Here is a 22,726-nt window from a genome sequence, read left to right as displayed (position 1 = left end):
TCTTTAGTTTAACATTGGGCCCTAAAATGAACATTGGGGGATTGGGCAGCCTGAGAGGCAGTATCCTGCTAAGTCCATCTGAATCTGGTCCGTTTCCCCCAATACTAAGGTAATCCCCCAGAAATGAACTGTCAAGCTTCGTAGCCAAAGGACCCACTTGATGTTTGACTTTGTGAGTGTCCCATAACATGCAGTCTCTCTTGCCCTAAAAAGGCTTCAATAGAATTTCTGACCCTGGACTACTTATCTGTAACCTGAAGGCCGGGACCTTGGAAAATCATGAATGACCCTCGTACAACGCTAGATGGCAACATTCATCCCCACGGTGTCATGAGGTGGGGCCTTCCACCTGAACCAATAATAACCTCAACCTAATAGATCCCTGGATATATGACTCTAAAGGTGGACTGCAGTCATTTCTAGGATGACAGAGAAGGTGGGTGGTCAGGTAACGAATCTGCCGAGGAGACACCTTATCCATCAGAACCAATGTTACTCGTAAGTTACATCATTTGTTCTTCTAATGGATATGATCTCTTCTGTAGATACCTTATTTCTTAAAGTTTATTAAAGATTACTTCAGCAATGTCCATAAAAAAACATATGTAGGGTTGACCAAGTAGCTGCCTTGCAGATCTCCTGAATTGGGACCCCCCTCATGACAGTTGTTTTAGCCACAGAACCCCTGGCATGCACCACAATGCCCTCAGGCGGATTTTTGTGTGCCACCTTGTAGCAAATCCCCATACATGCCACAGTCTATGTGAAGATGGTCTGCTTGGTCAGAGCCGTCCCCCTGGACTTGTGACCATAGTCCACAAAAAACTGTCTGTCCGTGAGATACTCCTCTGAATTAGTAATGGTTAAGTGCCCTTTTTGGATCAAGTCTGTGCAATGTCTCCTCCGCCTTGGATGGTCGATGGAGTGGAAAGAAAGCTGGAAAATATATTGATTGATTAATGTGAAATTCAGTGATCACCTTGGGTAGGAATAACAGCCTTACCACAAGCATCACTTAGTCTCTAGTACAAATCTTTTATAAGTACATTAATTTGCCTCGCTGATATGATACCCACTAGAAATGCAGTCCTTAAGGTAAGGATCTTGAAGTCAAAGTGCGTATGGGATCAAAAGGTAGAGCCATAAATTGTGATAAAAGGCTAAGTTCAGTTCCAATTGTTCCTGGATGTACAGCACTGGTGGACAGTGAATCGCCAACCTTGTCAGCAATTGCAGCAACATAGTGATCTCAAATAAGAAGCGCTGTTCAGGATTTTGCATAAAGGTGGGCAGTGCAGATAGATATCCCCTTACGGTGGATACCTGCAATCATTCCTTCACCAATGCCAGCACAAAGTTAAAACCCCTAGAAAGGGAGTAAGCTGAGTAAGGGCCAATCACCTGCTGATCGCAATATCTACAGAAGTGAAAACACCTGCATGAATAAGGTTTTCCCATACTCTGACTTCTGGCTCCCACCATAAGGTCCAATACCGCTGTATTCAAGTCAAGACCCTGTAAATTGGAACTATAGGTGTTTAGGAGCAAGCGTTCACCAAAAGGCTGCCTAGGTTAGGATGGAATAGTATGCCAATTTCTGAGTCAATAGCCTGAAAAGCATGGGATCCTCCAACTCACCCCTCTGCTCACTTTGTGCAGGAACATGTACCAGACCCTCTGGGGAAACCAAGATACCCATCCTCATGTAGTAACTGAATCTTAGCAGCACCATCTGCAACAGGAGAGTCGGAGGGTATGCAATGCGTTGATTCTCGCAAACCTCCATAGAATTAGCAGGGCGTTGCCCAGTGCACCCTTACTGGGTATCAATCTAGAATACAATAGGTGGCATTTATTGTTGGCATAAGTCGCAAACTGATCCACCAACGGTAGGCCATACACCTAGAAGATGTGACCGACTGATCTAGAGACCACTCATGTGATACAAGTACCTCTTGCTTAGAGCATCTGCCTTCACTTTACTCTCACCAGTCAGATGAAAGGTCTGGGCCGAAATAGTCCTGCCAATCAACTATAACCAAATAGCCTGAAAACCCCGGCACAGCTTGAGGGAGCCCACTCTGCCACACATGCTCACATAATGTGTTGCAGTAATGCTGTTTGCTAGTACTATAACCATCTTACCCTGCAACTCTGGATGGAAAGTTTACAATGCCAGGAATATCACCAACAGCTCTAAAAGCCTGATATGTAGCCTCTTATTCTCTGGCTATCCTCCAACTTGTACAGATCGGATCCCCAGCTCGTCATGGAAGCATCAGTGAAGACTTGTGTCTAAAATATTGTGAGTGAAATTGACTCGCCCACCAGGACATTCTCTGCACCACCAACTCAAGCCCTCAATAAGCCGACGCTCACTGGTAAATTGTCCTCCAGGTATTCATCAATTGGTTCCAACCTAACTCGCACTCCCACTAGAATTTCCTTATGTGAAAACTCATTGAGGGACTAAGAGAATGTATTAAGCCATCAGGCCTTGAACCTCAGAAATAACCGGGCTGCAACCTGTAACGTCATCTTGAAGCTGTGCAGGGTCGATCTGATAGCTTGAACCCTCTCAGACAGTGGAAAGGCCCTCATTATTGACATGTCCAACGCTGCCTCAATGAAATGCAGCTCCATGGTAGAGGTCAGATTTGACTTCCTGGGCAGCTTTCGGTCTCTTAAAGCACAGACAGCCCCCCAACTGGTCAATTTCACTAGCCAGTCATCAAGGTAGGGGAATACTTTCACAACTGCCAGCCAAAAGTGGGATGCCATGACTGTTCTTACTTTGGTGAAGACTCTTGGTCCCATGTTAACCTGAACAGCAACACCCTGAACTACAGGTTCTGTCCTGCAACCAGAGAATGCAGGAACTTCCTGTGTGCTAGTAAAATAGGCATGTGAAATTACATGTCCTGAAGATCCATTGAAGCCATCCAGTCAACCTGGCACAGTGCGCCCATCACCTGAGTCAATGTCATCATCTTAAATTGTTCTTCTGATACATTTTTGTAGGGCTCACAGGTCAGAAATGGCCTCCGTTTTCCTGGTTCCTTGTTGGGTTCAGAAAATATTAATAAAATGTTTTTTTTTAAAAAAAGAAAAAAAAAGAAAATATGGAGTAAAAACATGGTGTGGTTGTCTCATTTAGGTACCCTTTCTATCACTCTTTTTAAAATTATTTCTTCTATCTCCAAAAGGAGCTCTTTTTATTAAAGCTTCTTTCTTCCGTACCACAAAGGGCAGTCTGGGTACAAGGTCAAGCAGGGGAGGCTGTAACTCTTTTCTATTAAGTGCACAACCCACTGGTCTATGTTCACATTCCTCCCCTCTTCAATGGAGTCCCTGCCTACCACACATGCTGTGTGACCGGAGGACATATCAAAGCGCCTTCCTGAGGGCTCCGGCCCCTCAGATGCCATGGGTTGATTAGAGGTCTTCTTTCTGCCCCTGCCCTTAAAGGTCCTCCTGGTCCAATGATTCCTCATCAGAGTGCCTCTGTCAAAACGCTGTTTTGTGGGGTGGCCGACATGCCCAGATATTGCTGGGCCACAAAGAAGGGCTTTGGGGGTGGCCAACACACCCAAGGAGCGAACTGCCTGTCTCCAGGGTGTGGTCCACAGATCTCCAAAAATGTATCCCCTTAAAATGCATGTCTATAATCTTTGCTTGGACATCAAGCTGACAAGTGAAGGCATCCATAACGCCTAAACCTTGCTGATGTTGCCATTCCTGTGGCTAACAAAACTATGGAGTCTATACCTGCATGGATGATGTTTCTAGAGGCCTCAAACTCATCTACAAGCACCTCTCTCATCTGTTGGTTACAGGCAACTGGTCGATCCCCTTCCCACCTTCCACAAGGCAAACTGGTATTGGCCCAGGTGGATAGCTGCATTACTAGAATACAGGCCTCAAGACACACAAGAGAGCATCTCCTTGGCCATGGAATCTATCCTCTTGAACTCCTTGTTTGGTGCAACGTCACGAATGCTTTGGGGCACCCTCTGGAACTATACACATGAACCACTAGTGAGACAGCTGTATGTGGCCGAAAAGATAAAAGGGGTCCCCTCTGACTGGACTTCCTTATTATGGTCCAGTTACATGACAGGCATCGGTTTCCCCCAAATGGTCATGAGAGGATCCTTTAAAAAAAAATGTTTTTAAAAAAAGGAGAAATTATGGTCCTCCTTTAGCCTACTGCGCATCACGTCAGTGAGTTTGTCCTTTTACCCATGGTGTGCGCATTAGCAGGCTCTTATCTTCCCACCTCATAGGGCCATGTGTGACACAAATTCTGCATTAGGGCCCACCTGCCCTAATCCAAAACTTTCTCAATCCCGGCCACTGCCATCTTGGAGGCCTTTTAGGACAAAATCCACCTTACATGATCTTTCATTATAGTCATTTGAGGCTCTGAGTATTGATTCTCCTAATTGCCAATATCAAAATCATTACCCATGACAAGGTGCACATCCACCTTCCTTTGCAACTCCCTGATCACATCATCCACTCTGAAGCCAACATGCTTTAAACTAGCCTCTGGCGTTTTCCGCAGTGCCCGAGTCTACCATGTACCCAACTCCAAACCCTAGCGCTCAGTCTCTTCACCTTTTTGAAGATGTTGGTGGCGCTGTTGAGTCTTGCATTCCTTTGTTTCTGTATCCACGCTGGGTAAAGATCACAGTGGAATTATGGGCAATTGTCACTAGCTGTTGCCACATTTCGATGAACATAGCTAGCATCCCCTGCCGGAAAGTATTCCAAGATGGCCAGCATTGCCAGTATCAGTGCCAATAGCGCTTGGGGTTACATAATGGTGGTTACCACTGGCCTGACCGTATAGTCCATGGTGGAGCCATCTGTTTTACTCTTCTTTTTCTCAGTATTGTACAAGCAATTATGTTTGGAGGAGCAAGAGGCACTCCTCCAATCAGACCTCTTTTTGTATCTCCTTTTGGCACCCATAGGGAGACACCAGCCAGACTCCCTTCATTACAAGTGCTCCCACTGTGGTATGTAGGAGCCCCTGCTGATATTCAGAGGCAAATTCTTCTCCTTGGTTCTCTCGCCAGAAGACAAAGTCCCTGGGAATTAGAAAAAGAAAGCTCATAGGTATCTTAGTTTCTAAAACCTCATTTCAGAAGCACAGAAAGACCACATTAGAACCTAAAAGAATCTGCGGCAATCGTTCTAACATATCCATTAAGAATAGTGGACAAAAAAGGACCGTCTTTACACAGTGTGTGAGAGGAGGGGCCAGAGTCTGCGTCACCAATCTCAATATTAGGAGCTTCACTGTCAACTCTTTCTGGAAGTGCTTGCTCTAGAACTGCCCTTTGGGAGGACATCACATTAGCAGTGCAGAATGGGCTGGGATTTAAGAATAAAAAGGCATAGCTTTAAGAATTTTAGAGCAGCACTGTTCCCACATCTTTTAATTCACATGAACATTTTGAGGATACAGACAATAGGTACCTCCCACAAGAGGGTATTCATTGTAAATGTATTTTTTTATACAATGTTGTTTTTTCAGCTTTTGAAAAGAAACGGTTTAGGTTTTACTGCCTCGGTCATATTGTTAGCTAAAATGGGTAACTGCTAGCAGCAAAGCCCCATGGGAAACTGCAAGCAGTTTTCCCCCATAGCAGCAATCTGAAGGAGCCTCTCATAAGCAATAGACCCTTCAAATATTACAAATTCTATCTGTTATAGTAAATATGTTAAAAGCTTCTCACAGTTTTAATTTCTGAAAACATTGAAAAGAGGACAAGTGGCCAAGGCATCCCTCGCTCACAACTTAAGTTGAAGAATATCAAAATGGCCTTGGGTGGCAGGACTTGGTGCCTCCCTGCCTTATTGAGCAACAAGGGAAGGCCCCAAAATAGGGCTCTGATACGCTATGATATTAATCTGATTTCTTTAACACAGCTCATGTGTATCTGTGAAAGATCCAGTGCTGGAGAACAATGCCTGCACTGGTAAAACACTATGTGACACTGAGTGAAAGTGTGTCGTCAATGACCTCAGCTATATCCTAGCACAGAAAACAGGTGCTTACCAAGTGGATGTTTCCAACAAAAAGTCCTGCAGGGTCAGCTACAGATTAGTGGATGAAACAGTGTAATGTAATTGGGTTTGTATAGTGTGACTTCGCCTATTTTGGCGGCATCTTGGCCATCAGTTCTCCAAAGGGGATCTTTTGGTGAAGCCAAACAACTGACGGGTAGCACCTCAGTGCTTTTATTGAATTTAGCAATCCCCCTGCGTAGGGGGTACGGGGCAGGGGCATACACGGCCAGTAACAGCCTGCCAGCATGAGCGAAGCAAGGGCCACAGTGAGGGTTCAGGGTCGTTACCGGCCATGTATGCACCCCTGAGAAGGGGGTGATGGCTATTTGTACCCAGGGTCCCGTCCAGGGTACAGTCAAGGGTGAAAATACCTTTTTTATTTATTACTGGAGACTAGCTCCATACATATTGCACAAGCCCAATCTCCAATGAAAAAAGAACAAATAAGATGGTCACAGCCATAGTAAATAGAAAGTCGGAACCAAAGCCCCAGAAGGACTAAGGGTTCCTCTATAACTAAGAAGGACTAACTAGGATAAAACAGTGTCAGGGCTGGGCCAACAAAACATTTTTCTCTTGAGGTGTTCACAGACTCTTAGGGCATAGGTTCCAAATCATAAAACAAAAGCTATTCTTACAAGTCTTTGTCCCCGCACGGGCACCGTAGTCTACAAGTCCTGAGCCTTTAAGCCCACTGGCTATGGAAAGCTAATAAACAAATGTTCTCAAATGTGGTCAACACAAGAGTCTTAATCCTAGTCTCAAATGTCTGTCCCTAATCCAAAAAAAACCGAATTAATACATGTTTCAGGGAACTCTCCTTTAGTCCTTTAGATGCTATTTATAGTCTAGAATTTCCTTCAACCTCAGTCCTTTTGCCATGCTTCTTGGGGCCTCTCTCGGGCATATCACAGCTTTCTATTCTTCAGGTTTGTCAGGGCTTGATTACCACCACCGGTGGGCTTCACTCCGCCTTAGGGCTTTTCTGCTTCTTACACCAAAAGCTTCTCATTATTCTCACCATGGCTTACTCAAGATGCACAACAGTTCTATCCTGTGCTTTGGCGATATTCATATTTCCAACAGGTCCCTCATGTACCTCGTCTTTCTTCAAGTTCACAAAAGGGCCCCACTGGACATTAGATTTTCAGGATTCAAACCAGGTGTCTCTCAAAGACTTTGGGTTTTCTGGATTCGCAATATGTCTCTCTCCTAGACCTTCAGTTTTCAGGTCCAACAGGAATTTCTCCCTACACCCTCTTATTCAGGGTTCTTTTCAGGCAGTCAATATTCTTGTTCGCTGGTGTCATGGGCCCGGGTCCTCTACTTACTTTCCCAGGGGTCACAGGTGAAAAGCTTCAGGTGCTGGCTCTTTTGTTCCCCCAAGGATTTGAGAGGTATTTTTGCATTCCTCTGGTCAGCCTTACTTCCCAGGGATTCCAGTGATTAGCAGCTCTCCCACTCTCCTTCCAGTCTCTCCAGGCTTGCACTGCTTTCCTCCTGGCAGCAGTGCTTCCAGTACTCCTCTCCTCAGCAATCTCCCCTTGTGTGAAGGGATCCTAAGCACGTGCAGCTACCTCCAGGTCGAAAGCACTGAATGAACCGTCTCTGCCCTTTTTATACACATGAGGCTGTGGTCTATTTTCGAAGACTGACCCCGATTGGTTATTCCCCAATTGCTCCTGTATCGCTCTGTGGTATTAGTTATTCATCTAAAGAGTCTTAATTCCCCTTATATGATTATTAGTTAAGGTCAGTGATTGTTTTATGGGGTATTGGTTTCTATTAAACTTTAACAGGAACAGGACGTTTTCATAAGCATCTGTGGCATTTGGTGACCTCTTGGAATTCCCTTCCCTTAGTTTGGCAGCTCCTCGGCATTCCCCAGTATCTTCTGCTGGAGAAGCATCTTTACAGTATGGGCATTGGAGTACATGGTAGGCTAGTGTCCCTTTGCTTGTTACTGTTTGGGTAAATTAACCCATTGGTGGTCACTGGATTATCAGTGTCTGTATTCCGGTCTGGTCTTCTCACTTGTAGTGTATTCTGGGGAATGGAGTCTCTGGGTGTGAGACTGAACTGGGTTGTTCTTGAGGCCAAGATACTGCATCTCTGTGAGGATTGCGAGCCAGCGGGATACCTACCCATCCACCCTCAGGTCACCACACATACTGAAGCCATTGTAGTTGATTGATTAGGTAAGCTGGAAAACCAAGGTAGGTGTCGTTTACACAGTCGATCAGAGAGAGATACAAGTGTCAACACTGTCTGGACTTTACATTCGAAGGTTAGAAAGAGGATTATCTGTCAACAGTCATGGGGCATAGAAAACTTTTTTCCTACCACATCAGCGATATGGAGTTCCCAGGTGTACTTTGAGTCCATTATAATTCCTAGGTTTAGCACCTGAGTGTCAGAAAACTGAAGTAGTTGGATCCTGCAGGAGTGAAGCTGGCCCACCAAGCCCCCTAAGCCTGCCTGCTCAACAATCCTGCTTCTTTAAAACTATTGGCCAGGCAAACCCAAGGGGAAAGGGGAATGGAGAAAACAACAAACGGCAAGAACTCCCACTGCAGGTACTTCAGACTGTCCTCACTGGAAGATTTCGACTCAGTAGGGTTCCTAAAAGGAAAATACAACTTTTAATATTATGTTTTCTATTCACCTTCAGATATTCTCTCACTAATATTTATTTAATTACCTGTAGCCTAAGCTTGATTTGTTATTAGGCTGCTTCAAAGAATGTATGAAGATATCTGTAGATACTCTCTATTCTTTATCTTCTACTTGTCTATCTTCTCACTTGATCTCTTACTTCTGGAATCCTTTGCTTTATTTCCCAAACAACAATGTGATTTATTAGTGATATAATACTACTATGGTGAAGAAAAAAAAATATAAATATAATCTTCTTATTCAAATGACCTGCTGAAATTTCTTTGAAGACTAATTTATTTTCCATATTAAAATGTTGCGTTTTCTTCTAATAATGTCTTTCTGTAAAATTCTGGTCAGCTGTTTTCACTTGCCATTAACTTGCACGAACACTCGTTTTGATTTGTTCAAATAAGTCTGACACTTCACATTCGTGCAGCGTTATAAGCTTTAAACAGGTCTCTAATTATTTTAATTAGGTTTTTGAAGCGGAAGCTAAAAACTAAGGGAGGAATAATTTCACATAAATAAACACAGATTTTTATTATGAAAACAGAATGCTTATCTTGAAAAGTTCTTTTCCATACGATGCGCGTCACTGGAACCAAAAACACGTACGTATTGAAGTCCACAAAATGGCTGTGACGCAAGCGCGACGTTATAAGGTCCTTTTTTCTATCCGCGCACGCACTGAGTAAATAGCAATACGCGCCGGAAAGAAATGTATTACCAACTACCTTTAAATGTTAGTTATATACATTAGTAACACTACTGTGACGATCCGCACGCCTTGTTAATATAAAAATGAATATTTACAACAAAAAATAATTCATTGAATCTTTTTCTTGTATATTCTTTACAAACTTGTTTACGCTTCAAATAAATATATGGAACTCAGATTGAGAGATAAACATTCCAAACTGAATTTTCTACAGTCTTTAAATTGAGTTCATTTCATAAGTCCATACTTAGAATATTTCACAATAGAGAATTCACTTAGCTCAGTCTTTGAAAGATATGCAAGGGAACTCAGTAACTCAGCAACTAGGGTTTCACTGGAAATCTTCAGCTGTAATTTTCTTCTTCTTTGTTATTGAATGATCTAATATTATGATCTAGAACTAACAAACTAGAGATTCTACAACCTTAAATATACTTTACAGTATGTTATCTCAGAGCTATGAAAAACATGACGTACTCTAATGAATACTTTAATGAAAGGCAGTTTAGAACTATCATGAACATTCCAAATGACTAAACAATGCTGCCTGCTGTAATCTTGACCAATCATTGCTGGGAAAGGGTTCCACCATCTTGGCTTGGGAGAATTTCATCTTTCTAATTGAGTTAGTTAAGGGACAATGAGCAAACTTAAAAATGAAAATGTCTACACTCAAACCAGAGTTTATTTAATACTTAAACAAACCTCCCCTTCTAGCTTTCCAGGAAGGATATCTGAAACACCCAATCCTCATAGGGCCCTTGAAAATGTGAGGTGCAAAATTTGAAAACCTGTGAAAACCTGACAGTACCCCCCCGTAACGCCCTGTCCCAGGGCCTGGTTTAAAGGGTTGTAAGCAATGAAACCTTTTGACCAATCTAGGGGCATGAACTTCCTCACTTCTAACCCAAGATCTCTCTTCGGGACCGTACCCTTTCCAGTCCACTAAATATTGCAAATGACCTCGAACTATTCGAGAATCCAAAATAGCTTGAACTTCATATTCACCATCCTCATCAGAAAATACTGGACCAGGTCCTCCAACTGATCTAGTGTCGCTTCGACATGGCTTCAATAATTTGACATGAAAGGTAGGGTGTACTTTCATACTAGATGGCAATTTTAACTTCAATGTAACTGGAGAAAATACTTTTTCAACCTCAAATGGTCCAATGAAACGGGGACTAAATTTGTTCTTTCCTTTCAGAGCTAAATTCTTAGTGGATAACCATACCTTATCTCCTACTTGATATTTAGGAGCCTGCCTACGTTTCTTATCAGCAAATTTCTTGTAACTCAATTTGCTTATTTTTAAGGCTCGAACTGCTTTCTCCAAATTCTGTCCCATAGTTCTCTACCTGCACTCAACATCAGGAACTTCCACCTCTTCTAGAATTACTCCTCTCAAAAAACGTGGATGAAATCCCTGATTAACAAAAAATGGTGACATTGAAGTAGAATCCTTTACTGTGTTGTTATAACAAAATTCCGCTAACCACAACAACTCCACCCAACTGTGATCAGAACCCAAATAACAACGAATGTACTTTCCTAACTCCTGGATTACCCTTTCTGTTTGGCCATTACCCTTGGGATGATAACTAGTAGTCAAATTAATTTCAATTCCCAATTCCTTACAAAAAGCCTTCCAAAACCTTGAGACAAACTGTGCTCCTCGATCTGAAATCACTTGACAAGGCAAACCATGAAGTCTCATTACATTCTGCAAAAAAGCTTGTGCCAAACACATAGCTGTGGCAGCACCCTTAATGGGAATGAAATGTCCTGCCTTGGAAAACACATCTACCACCACTAAAATGGTTGAACATCCCTTGTCAGATGGTAACTCAACAATGTAACCCATAGAAACAGTATGCCATGGACGAGGCGGAATTGGCAGAGGTACCAATAAACCAGCAGCCTTTTGATGATCTGATTTTGCTCGAATACAAACTTCACAAGTTCTAACATAGTTTTCTGTGTCTTCACGCATCTTTTCCCACCAAAATTCTCTTTGAAGAAGTTCTAAAGTTTTCTTTACTCCTGGATGACCTGCCAATGGTGAGTCATGGCAATTCTTCAATGCCTCTTCCTGTAATTCCTCAGAAGGAAGATACAATTTTGCATCTACATAGGGCAAACCTTCCCTAATACTTTGCACAGGATCTCCTGCTTCCCATTCTTCCAATTCTTCTTTAGATAATAAATTATGAATTTGTTCTCGAAAATCTACTTCCTTATGCACTTCACCCACCACAAAATTCTTCTCAGACAAGAGTGACACTGGAGCACAATCATCAGCCTTTAAACTTCCTGGAAAGCATCGAGATAGAGCATCCGCCTTTCCATTCAAACGTCCAGGCTTAAACGTAATTACAAAATCGAATTCTGCAAAAAACAGTGACCAACGAAGTTGTCTTGGTGTTAAAGTCTTGGCGGAACGAAGAAAAGTCAAATTTCTGTGATCAGTTAACACTGTAACTCGATGACGTCCACCCAAAAGATAATGTCTCCATTCCTCGAATGCAGACTTGATGGCCAAAAGTTCTCTGTCTGTAATTGTATAGATCCTCTCAGCCGATGTAAACTTCTTTGAAAAATATGCTACTGGATGAATCTGTCCAGTTCTTGGATGGCGTTGTGATAAAACTGCTCCCATGGCACAATCGGAAGCATCTGCCTCCACAAAGAAAGGTTGATCCACATCAGGATGTAACAAAATTGGTCCTGAAATAAATTTTTCTTTAAGAAATTTAAAAGCGTCTTCAGCCTCCTCACTCCATACAAATTTCACTCCTTTTTTCAACAATTTAGTAATTGGAGAAACCACCTGTGAAAGGTTTTGAATAAATCGACGATAAAAATTCGCAAATCCAATAAAACATTGAATATCTTTTACAAAACTTAGTTGTGGCCGATCTTTAACTGTTTTTACTTTACTTGAATCCATCTCAAGATCTTCTGGAGATAATACAAAACCTAAAAATTCCACACAATCAGTGTGGAACTGGCTCTTTTCCAGTTTTGCAAATAGGTGGTTCTCACGCAATTTCACTAAAACTTCTTTACATGTTCCAAATGTTGTTCTTTTTCTTTAGAAAAAAATCAAAATGACATCAATGTACACAACTACAAATACATATAAATATTCGCGAAGGACCTGATTTATAAAAAACTGAAATGCCGCTGGTGCGTTACACAGACCAAATGGCATCACCTGGTACTCAAAAAGTCCGTAACGCGTTCTAAATGCAGTTTTCCACTCGTCTCCTTCACGAACACGAACCAGGTGATAGGCTCCTCTTAGATCCAATTTTGTGAAAATTTTAGCTCCTTGAATGCTATCCAACATTACGGATATCAAAGGTAATGAATAGCGATTCTTGATAGTTATTTTATTCAGGGCTCTGTAGTCAATGCAAGTTCTCAGAGTTTTGTCTTTCTTTGGAACAAAGAACAATGGTGAGGCTGCTGGTGATTGCGAGTGTCTAATAAAGCCTTTAGCAAGATTTTCCTCTAAATATTCTTTTAAGAACTCGTTCTCTTTCTCAGTGAGAGCATACATTCTTCCACAAGGAATTGGTGCTCCTACTTCAAGATCAATCTTGCAATCAAATTCTCTATGAGGTGGTAATTCATCAGCTTCTTTCTTGTCAAAAACATCCTGAAAATCCTTATAACACTCAGATAAGACTCCAGCTACTGTGCCCACTATATGCTCCTGCTGCTAAGCATACTCCAATAGATTTAGAAATGTCATCCTGACCTTCCTCAGTTAACCTTACCAAACATTGTAAACTCTACAGTTCTCTTTCCCCAATCAATCAAAGGATTATGTAAAGAGAGCCATGGCATGCCGTAAATAATCTGTAACTGTGGTGCATCAATTAGTTCAAACTCAATTTCCTCACTATGCTCTTCCCCAATTTTCATCTCCAATTTAGTTGTCATATGAGTTATTAACCCCGAGGTAAGTGGTGATCCATCTACAGCTCGTACTTGCTCCGGTATTCCCTTTTTAACTACAGGGACACCCAATCTACCTGCCAAACTAATATCAAAAAAATTTCCTGTAGCCCCAGAATCAATAACACACGGTCCACCACATCTTGGCTTACCTTCCCATGTAAAGGATACATTTGACGTGATGTATGGAACTGCTGTCTGAACTGTATTCGCCACCTGTTGACCTTTTCCAGGAAACGGTTGGAATCGCTTTGGGGTACGTGGACATTTCCCTACAAAATGGGTACTATCACCACAATATAAACACAAATTTTCTTTTCTTCTTCTGTCTTTTTCCTCCTTAGTCAAAGGAGGTCTAACTGAATTAACAGCATCATTTCGCGAAGAACCCTTAACCTCCCTTAGTACTTGCTTTGTTCTGGGATGTTCACTCCTGAACCAAACATTATTCTCAGAAAAATGTCTTCGCTTTTCCAATCTTCTCTCTTCCAATCTCATATTTAATTGAATAACCAAATTAATCAGATCTTCACTAGAGGTAGGTGTAACGCTCACCTGATTCCCACGGAGGCGCAGGTCTGGCTTCGAGTGCTGATGCTTCTTCAATGGTGAAGCGCAGGACTCTGAAGATGGACAGGAAGGGCCCTCTACTCTGGCTTCTCCGGCTCGCAGGAATATTCCCCTGTGCGTGAAAAGGGAGTATTACCTACTGACTGAGTTATGCTCAAGCCTCCCACTTTCTTCCAACCCTCCACGATACCCTTCCACGATTCCCCGTGAAGTCTCACCTTAGGGGCTGAAAGGACGAGCTCTCCATCCTGCTTCTGACGCAGGGGCGCATTGAACCCAGTTACTTCACTGGATTGAGGTTGGATGGGAGTTCAGGTAAGCTTGATTATACTGGTAAGGCGCTGTAAAAGTTCTGTTGCAAGTTCAAAAGTTCAAGCTTTAAATAATAATGTTCATTGTCTTTTTTCAGGTGATGAATGAAGATTCCTTTGGAGACTTCTTGCAACAAAGCGCTGATGTTGATGTCTTTTCCCATAGGGGCCGGGGTTCGGAATGCCAGAAATATGGCACCGACCCGAAGTGAAACGTGCAGTTCCAGTAAAGATCTGGTAAGTCCTAGATGAGCGCTTAGGTGATGTTTTTGCATTCGCTCATCTAATGTCTTTGTCTTTTTTCCCCATAGGGGCCGGGGTCCTGCTTGGAAGCAGCAAGACCCGAAATGAAATGGGAATGACCCAACAGGTAAGTCTTAGAAGGAAACTGGGCTTTTCCTATTCCCTTCCTTCTCTCACCTCTTATTCTTGTCTTTCTCTCTAGGCTCTGGGAAGTGGCTGTGTATCCGGATGATCGCTGCTGAAGATGGAGGAACCCAGGAAAGGTGAGTGAAATGCAGCGCTGCAGCGATCGTAACAAAATGCTTTTAAAAATGATGTCTTCCCTTTCAGGATCGTCGGTGATGTCTCCGTGGTGCAGATTAGCTGGTAGGTCTCTTGTCTCCCTTTGCAGGTGACCCAGGATGCTGACAGGCGTGGCTGAAGTCCAGATGCAGGAGCTGACACGGTGAGCGTCCAGCTGCGAGGAGCAGAACAACGCGAAGCGTGAGTTGCTGATCGGGTGTGGTTTAAATAGCTTTGGAAGAAGTTCCAAGTGTGTATCCTTCCTCCGATCAGGTATGTATCCTTCCCCGACCACACCCGGGTGGAAAGTAGTCCCACAGGTAAAGTAGTTCCTATTCAGGCCTCAAGAGGGCCTGGATGTGGCAGCATGGTCTGCATCAGGTAAGTGCACATTAAAACACTTGAACACATGTCTAGCTTTATGAGCCTGGCGCCTAAGGCGCCAGGACAGAGGTCCAACATGAGCCTGGCGCCTAAGGCGCCAGGACTGCGTCCAAAGGGCCCCAGCTTGGGCCCGCTGGCACTCCCCTGGGGGAAATGATGCCTGCCTCTGGGGTTGCTGGGTCGACCTGGCTCCTTGGAGGTAGGCATCATGACAGTAGGTCTCTCCACAATATTTGATAAAGCATCCTTCAACTCATCTCGTAGACCTCTATAAAAAATGGAAGCCCTTTTTTCCTCTGGCCAACCACTTTCTAACACTAATCCCCTAAACTGTGTGATGTAAGAAACCAACTCACGATTTCATTGACGTAATTCTAAAAGCTCTCCATCAACACTCTGGGAATGTGTTCTTCTATCAAACATTTTTCCAAAGATCATCTTAAAATCCAACCAATTATGTAACTCTACTGCTCTTCTCTCTACAAAAGGAACAGACCAAGCTGCCGCTTCTCCTGTGAGATAAGAAATTAAAAAGCCTACTTTAGAAGTTTCTGTGGGAAATGCCTCTGGTCTGCACATTTAGTGTAATTCACATTGCATAATGAATTATTTGAATTTTCTGAAATCCCCTCCAAATCTTTCTGGGGGAGCTAATGGTGTAGAAACTATTGTTCCTCCTGAAAAATTTCCCCACTTCTTTTCTCTTTTACTACTCTAGATTCCTTGACTTCAATTCCTTCTGGATACAAAGTGGGTGGTTCTCTTTCTATACCAAAACTTAAACCTGAAGCTTCTGCTAAATCACCCTTTCTGACTTGACTATTCAACTCCTCCATCTTAATTCCCCAGGGACAATGGGCCTCATTACGACCCAGGCGGTCCGGAAATAACGGTGGCGGTAAACCCGCCGCCACCGTTGTTTCCGGACCGCCTGAGTCCGACCCCTGCAGGCGGGAGGTGATGTTCCCGCCAGGTCTGACCTGGCGGGTTTAACACCTCCCGCATGCAGGCGGACAAGGAAACACCAGCAGCATTACGAGATGCTGCCGGTGTTTCCATGATCCCCATTTCCATCGAGTCCCATAGGACTCAATGGGAATGGGGATTTACACCATTCCGCCTCCGTGATTCCCGGAAAACCGGGGTTGGAATGCCCCGGTAATTCCGGGAATCACGGAGGCGGAATGGTAATACGAGTCCGGCGTTAACCGAGGCGGTTTTACCGCCTTGGTTAACGCCGGACTCGTAATGAGGCCCAAAGTCTCCTTTCTAGCCTCCCTCAATTCTGCCTTTAATTCTAATAAAATCTTTTCCAAAGTTACCAAACTCAACCCTGACTCTGGGTCCATTTTCACTCAGGCAGGATCAATTTCGTGGGCCTTTCATTCTGTCAGAAAACTGAAGTAGTTGGATCCTGCAAGAGTGAAGTTGGCCCACCAAGCCCCCTAAGCCTGCCTGCTCAACAATCCTGCTTCTTTAAAACTATTGGCCAGGCAAACCCAACGGGAAAGAGGAATGGAGAAAACAACAAATGACAAGAACTCCCACTGCAGGTACTTCAGACTGTCCTCACGAAGATTTCGACTCAGTAGGGTTCCTAAAAGGAAAATACAACTTTTAATATTATGTTTTCTATTCACCTTCAGATATTCTCTCACTAATATTTACTTAATTACCTGTAGCCTAAGCTTGATTTGTTATTAGGCTGCTTCAAAGAATGTATGAAGATATCTGTAGATACTCTCTATTCTTTATCTTCTACTTGTCTATCTTCTCACTTGATCTCTTACTTCTGGAATCTTTTGCTTTATTTCCCAAACAACAATGTGATTTATTAGTGATATAATACTACTATTGTGTAAAAAACAGTGTATAAATATAATCTTCTTATTCAAATTACCTGCTGACATTTCTTTGAAGACTAATTTATTTTCCAAATTAAAATGTTGCGTTTTCTTCTAATAATGTCTTTCTGTAAAATTCTGGTCAGCTGTTTTCACTTGCCATTAACTTGCACGAACACTCGTTTTGGTTTGTTCAAATAAGACTGACACTTCATGTTCGTGCAGCGTTATAAGCTTTAAACAGGTCTCTAATTATTTTAATTAGGTTTTTGAAGTGGAAGCTAAAAACTAAGGGAAGAATAACTTCACATAAATAAACGCTGATTATTATTATGAAAACAGAATGCTTATCTTGAAAAGTTCTTTTCCATACGATGCGCGTCGCTGGAACCAAAAACACAAATGTATTGAAGTCCACAAAATGGCCGCGATGCAAGCGCGACGTTATAAGGTCCTTTTTTCTATCCGCGCACACACGAAGTAAATAGCAATACGTGCCGGAAAGAAATGTATTAACAACTACCTTTAAATGTTAGTTATATACATTTGTAACACGACGGTGACGATCCGCACGCCTTGTTGATATAAAAATGAATATTTACAACAAAAATTAATTCGTTGAATCTTTTTCTTGTATATTCTTTACGAACTTGTTTACTCTTCAAATAAATATATGGAACTCAGATTGAGAGATAAACATTCCAAACTGAATTTTCTACAGTCTTTAAATTGAGTTCATTTCATAAGTCCATACTTAGAATATTTCAAAATAGAGAATTCACATAGCTCAGTCTTTGAAAGATATGCAAGGGAACTCAGCAACTCAGCAACTAGGGTTTCACTGGAAATCTTCAGCTGTAATTTTCTTCTTCTTTGTTATTGAATTATCTAATATTATGATCTAGAACTAACAAACTAGAGATTCTACAACCTTAAATATACTTTACAGTATGTTATCTCAGAGCTATGAAAAACATGACCTACTCTAATGAATACTTTAATGAAAGGCAGTTTAGAACTATCATGAACATTCCAAATGACTAAACAATGCTGCCTGCTGTAATCTTGACCAATCATTGCTGGGAAAGGGTTCCACCATCTTGGCTTGGGAGAATTTCATCTTTCTAATTGAAAGTTAGTTAAGGGAAAATGAGCAAACTTAAAAATGAAGATTTCTACACTCAAACCAGAGTTTATTTAATACTTAAACAAACCTCCCCTTCTAGCTTTCCAGGAAGGATATCTGAAACACCCAATCCTCATAGGGCCCTTGAAAATGTGAGGTGCAAAATGTGAAAACCTGACACTGAGAAACCAGAAGAGGACAGGGGCAATTTGTCGATTGGCAAGAAGTCTAAAAGGTCTGTCGATGTCTGAACAGCTACCATTAGGATCTCAGTCTTAGAGGCATTTACTTTTACTTCGTCTTGCACTGAATAAAATATTTTTGCAGCTGTGGAGGTGGGAAGGACTATTGGCAGAATGGGGGTGCCATACGCATAGTTCAAATAGTTCTAAAATGTAATCCATGAGAGTGCAGGAGTTCAATTTGGGGGAGAAGGAAAATGTTAAAATAGCAGGGCAGGTCACCCCCAGACACTGCATGGTATTTCAAAACATGTAAAACAAAAAGAGAGGCACAGAAAATGCCTTCGCCACAATCTTTTTAAAAAACGCTGCGATCCTCCTGCGAGCTTGGAGTGTCACCCCAATCTGTGTCAATCTATACCAATGTCTACAGAGTTGAGTCAGCTGTGAGGTCTAGGATGACCGCAAGCCCCCAACCACCTACATCAACCATGGTATTAAGATTGTCCCTCATTGAGATAACGATACATGCCATGCTGTGTTGCGGCTAATAACCAGCTTGTTGGGGCCATAAAATGATCTTGGTCAGAATATAGTAATTCAGTTGAGCTAGTACAGCTTTTTCCGTTAGCTTTGCAATATAGGGGAGGTTACAAATAGGTCCATAGGTTGCCATGACATCTAGGTCAGCTTGTGGTTTCTTTAGCAGCAGAGCAAACACTGCTTATTTGAGTACCTTGGGAATTAATGCAGTCACTAATTTGTAAAAAGGGTTCAGCAATGGATGAGTCAAGAGCCATTTGTTGAAGGAGGTTTATCGGATGGACTGGGTTTCCACACTATGGTCACGACCGTCAGTAATCAGAATTAAATCAAGGGTGTGACCTTTGTCAAGGGCAGGCCTCTAGCCCACTGAGACAATTGTACGTCCTTCACTCCTCCTGCTAATTTGGCCACTGGCCAAATATTGAAGCCTCCAAGCACAATTCAATATGGTAGATTGTCAATTGAAGTGGTAATTTGGTGAAGTAAGGTATAGATTATGGCCTTGAAGACATCTGGAGGTCTGTAAACAAATACAGTGTGTTCAGGTCTATGTGGCATAAAACTACATTTCACTGATAAAATGTGTAATGCCATGATGGGTAGGAAGCATTGCAATGTAATGCACATCCTCTTTGAAGAGATGCAAGCAATACCTCCTCCTCCTTTAATATCATCTTTTTTGTTATAATTGTGACAGTGGCAGCAGGGGTATGAATCCCGGCGCAGCGATGCGTGTAATTCGGAAGAATCCACTGTGTTTGTGTCAGTGATATTCTATGTGATTTGGGGTGAGACATGTTACGTGTTGTCACATGACCCCCCCCCCCCCACATGTTATGCTCTTGCCTACTAATGAGAATATGATCTATGGACATTCGAAGATGTGGAGATAGGAGGTGTAGGCATGACAAAACAAATTGAGTGTTTTGTAGGGTGCTAAATAAGCAGGCAGGCTGCTCCTGGGTGTATTTTGGTTGTTTGAAAGAATGTAAGGAGGACGAGGGAGCCTTATGTTGATACTGGAATTAGTTAGGGTCAGTGGCGCAGATGGGGTAGGGCCTGAGCGTGCAAATCCCACCCAATATCGGAAAATGTCCACTCAGCAGTGCTGTGTGGGCATTTACATATGTTAATGTCACTGTGGTGGGTCCAACTACATTAGCTTCAGGCCCCACTTGTTAGACAATCCTGGCTACACCTCTTGTCAGGGTTGGAAAAGGTTGGTTATGCAATACATTTCTTGAATTTGGTGGTATACAGCAGACAAATGCAAAAGCAGACAGATTCACAAGGTCCAATGAAACAATTAAATGCAGAAAATATGATATGATATGGCATTTATTTCGCGCCTATACACCATGTGATCATCAAAAAGGAAAATATGGAAAGTCATAAAGGAACTTACCTCGAAAAAGCAGGGGCGACATCAGAGACATTTTCCTTAAATTGCATACAGTATTCACAGAAAAAACAGTAAATGAAAATAAACGGATTGGTCGTTAGTGATGCATACTAACACGGTTTGGGAAGGTCATGGAAGGTCCCTGTTTTAGCTCTTAAAGACATATTTTGATGAATGCCTTTCGTGGGTCTGCCTGTTGTGCAGGCCTTTACCAATCAATTAGCAAGGATGCAAAGTAAGTCTATGGACAATCTCATGCTGGAGGAAGGTGCTACACTGTTCAGAGGAGTGTTCTCTCATGTGTGGCTGAGACACAGTTTTCCCATCTCCCAATGTTTTGCCAGAAACCCAGTGAATGTTGCCTTGTGCTGAATGTAATAAGAACCGTTTTGCATTTGTTCTCTGCCTGGCATTTTTGCAATCAACAGATATGCCTATTGGTCCCATAAACAAGCAAGACTCAAGAGACATGCCTCCTAAACAAATTATGACGGATGACTTTGAGGGGAAATTATAAAACAATTTAACTGAACTGAAAATAAAAAACAAGTAAAGTAAGAAATGGAGTAGGCTAGAAAAAAAAGTAAACCAAGTTCTTTGGAATTCCCCCATTAGGAAAAGATATATTTACAAGTGTGAGCCTCTACAGAGGGGCCTGAGTGCTCTTTTTTTTCCTGCTACCACCACTCTACCGGTTCTCACTGTAAGGGAATCCTGCACGGTCACTTACTGTGCATTTACGTAAGCATGCCTGTTTTTAAGAGAACATTCACAAACTCACGGCACATGCATCATTATATCCTGCCTGTTCCATTCCATGATGAATTTGTCGTGATGAATGAAGGAAATACTTGCTGAATTTAAACCACTGGACACGTCACTATACCTGGATAGGCAGCAGGACTTTCACATCACCAAGAGGGAGGTTTGCACCACGGGGATCAAAGCAGACTTCAAAGGTTTCTGTTTCACAGAATGGCAGATGCTTTACACGGTAGAGCTCTGTGCTGAAACCTAGGGGTCAAAATAAGATCAGGTCACAAGGGAACTGGTGGTATATGTCAGATGGGTTCAATAGGAAAGACTTCAAGGTTCCGTCATGCATGCTAATTACAAAAGAAGGCAGCAACCGGTCAGAGAGGAGCGAAGGACAGTCATGCTCATCACGTAGGGGTGTCTGTAGGCGCAGGAGAGGGCGGACATCGGACAAACAACTCATTCGCACCTGCTCCTCTTAGATTAAAGCCATGCATACTTCACTCCCCCGAAACATAACTGTGCCTGCACTCTCCCAATAAGGTGGAGCTCCAGAATTCCCCAGACAGGCTGGGGGATTGGGGATGGGAGGGGGCGATTGCAAAGGTGGATACTATATGAATGACCGAACCCAGCGGGAGAAGGATCCTCAGGATTTCCCCACATCTAGGTGGACAGGCAGCATTGGGAGACTTCCTAAGATTCACCTTTCCTATCCGGATTTGAAACGCCATGGGCCTCATTACAAGTCTGCTGCTCCGGAAATAAGGGTACCCTTTCCGGACTGACAAACTACAACTCTGATTTCCGAAAGAGTTGCCACGGAAGCACCGGCACCAACGGTGCCGGTGCTTCCGAGTCCCAATTCCCATGTAGTCCTATGGAACTCCACAGGAATGGGGACTAACATTTCCAACCGCCTGACTTCCCGGGGCGTCTGGACTTGTAATTTCCCGGTGGCATTGGGAAGTCAGGCGGTGGAAATGGTGCTACAGGGTTGGCAGCAACCCACCAATGGCTCTGGCGGGTTACCGCCAACCTTTTAATGAGGCCCCATGTCTCCCTATATCCCTTCCGGAGACTTGGGAAATGCTGTGGTTGCGGGGGAGTTTTTAGCTCCCATTATCTGTCATCTGCTATCAGGGGCAGGGCCAGCCTCAACATTTTGGGGTGGAGGCCACATGACTGTTGAAATGTGTGGGCCAATTAACCCATTGGGTGGTTAACACCCCCCTTCTTCCTCTGACCCCAGAAGGCTGAATAGCTCTTACACTTTTCTTTGGCCCATTAGATGCAGCTTTCATCCCAGCTCAGTGAATATTTAGTTTCACAAAGAGATGTCAATTAGAGACGTGAGCATTTCTAAAAGCTGAGCCAAGCAGTTAAGCCTTTGCCTCCATGATAGTGCGTATTTGTATTTATTGATTTATAAAGCGCCTTACACCAAGGCGCTGTACAGTGGAACAACTTAGCACATAAAACAAACAATATAACGGTAGAAGCAAAATTACAATATGAACCATATATTGCATGAGCAGGCTTTTGTCCTCTTCCTCTGTACGTTTGATGCTGCTGCTGCCACCACGGTAATGATTGTTTAAACGTAAATACTCTGCTTTCCCAGGTGAGAAATTTGACAGGCTTTTACATTCGCCAT

General features: G+C 42.8%; 1 protein-coding gene across 1 annotated transcript in view; it reads right to left on the bottom strand.

The window, feature by feature from the left end:
* HYDIN (HYDIN axonemal central pair apparatus protein) overlaps positions 1-22,726 on the bottom strand; it is a 3,273,799-nt gene that overhangs the window by 1,679,265 nt on the left and 1,571,808 nt on the right. The window contains exon 33 of the mRNA XM_069654775.1: positions 21,200-21,327. Within this exon, the coding sequence (XP_069510876.1) occupies positions 21,200-21,327 (128 nt within the window). The remainder of the gene's footprint in view (positions 1-21,199; positions 21,328-22,726) is intronic.

Source organism: Ambystoma mexicanum, chromosome 1p, assembly GCF_040938575.1.
Source record: "Ambystoma mexicanum isolate Mex_15411 chromosome 1p, UKY_AmexF1_1, whole genome shotgun sequence".
Classification (NCBI taxonomy): domain Eukaryota; kingdom Metazoa; phylum Chordata; class Amphibia; order Caudata; family Ambystomatidae; genus Ambystoma; species Ambystoma mexicanum.
This window is presented reverse-complemented; position numbering and strand designations above follow the sequence as displayed.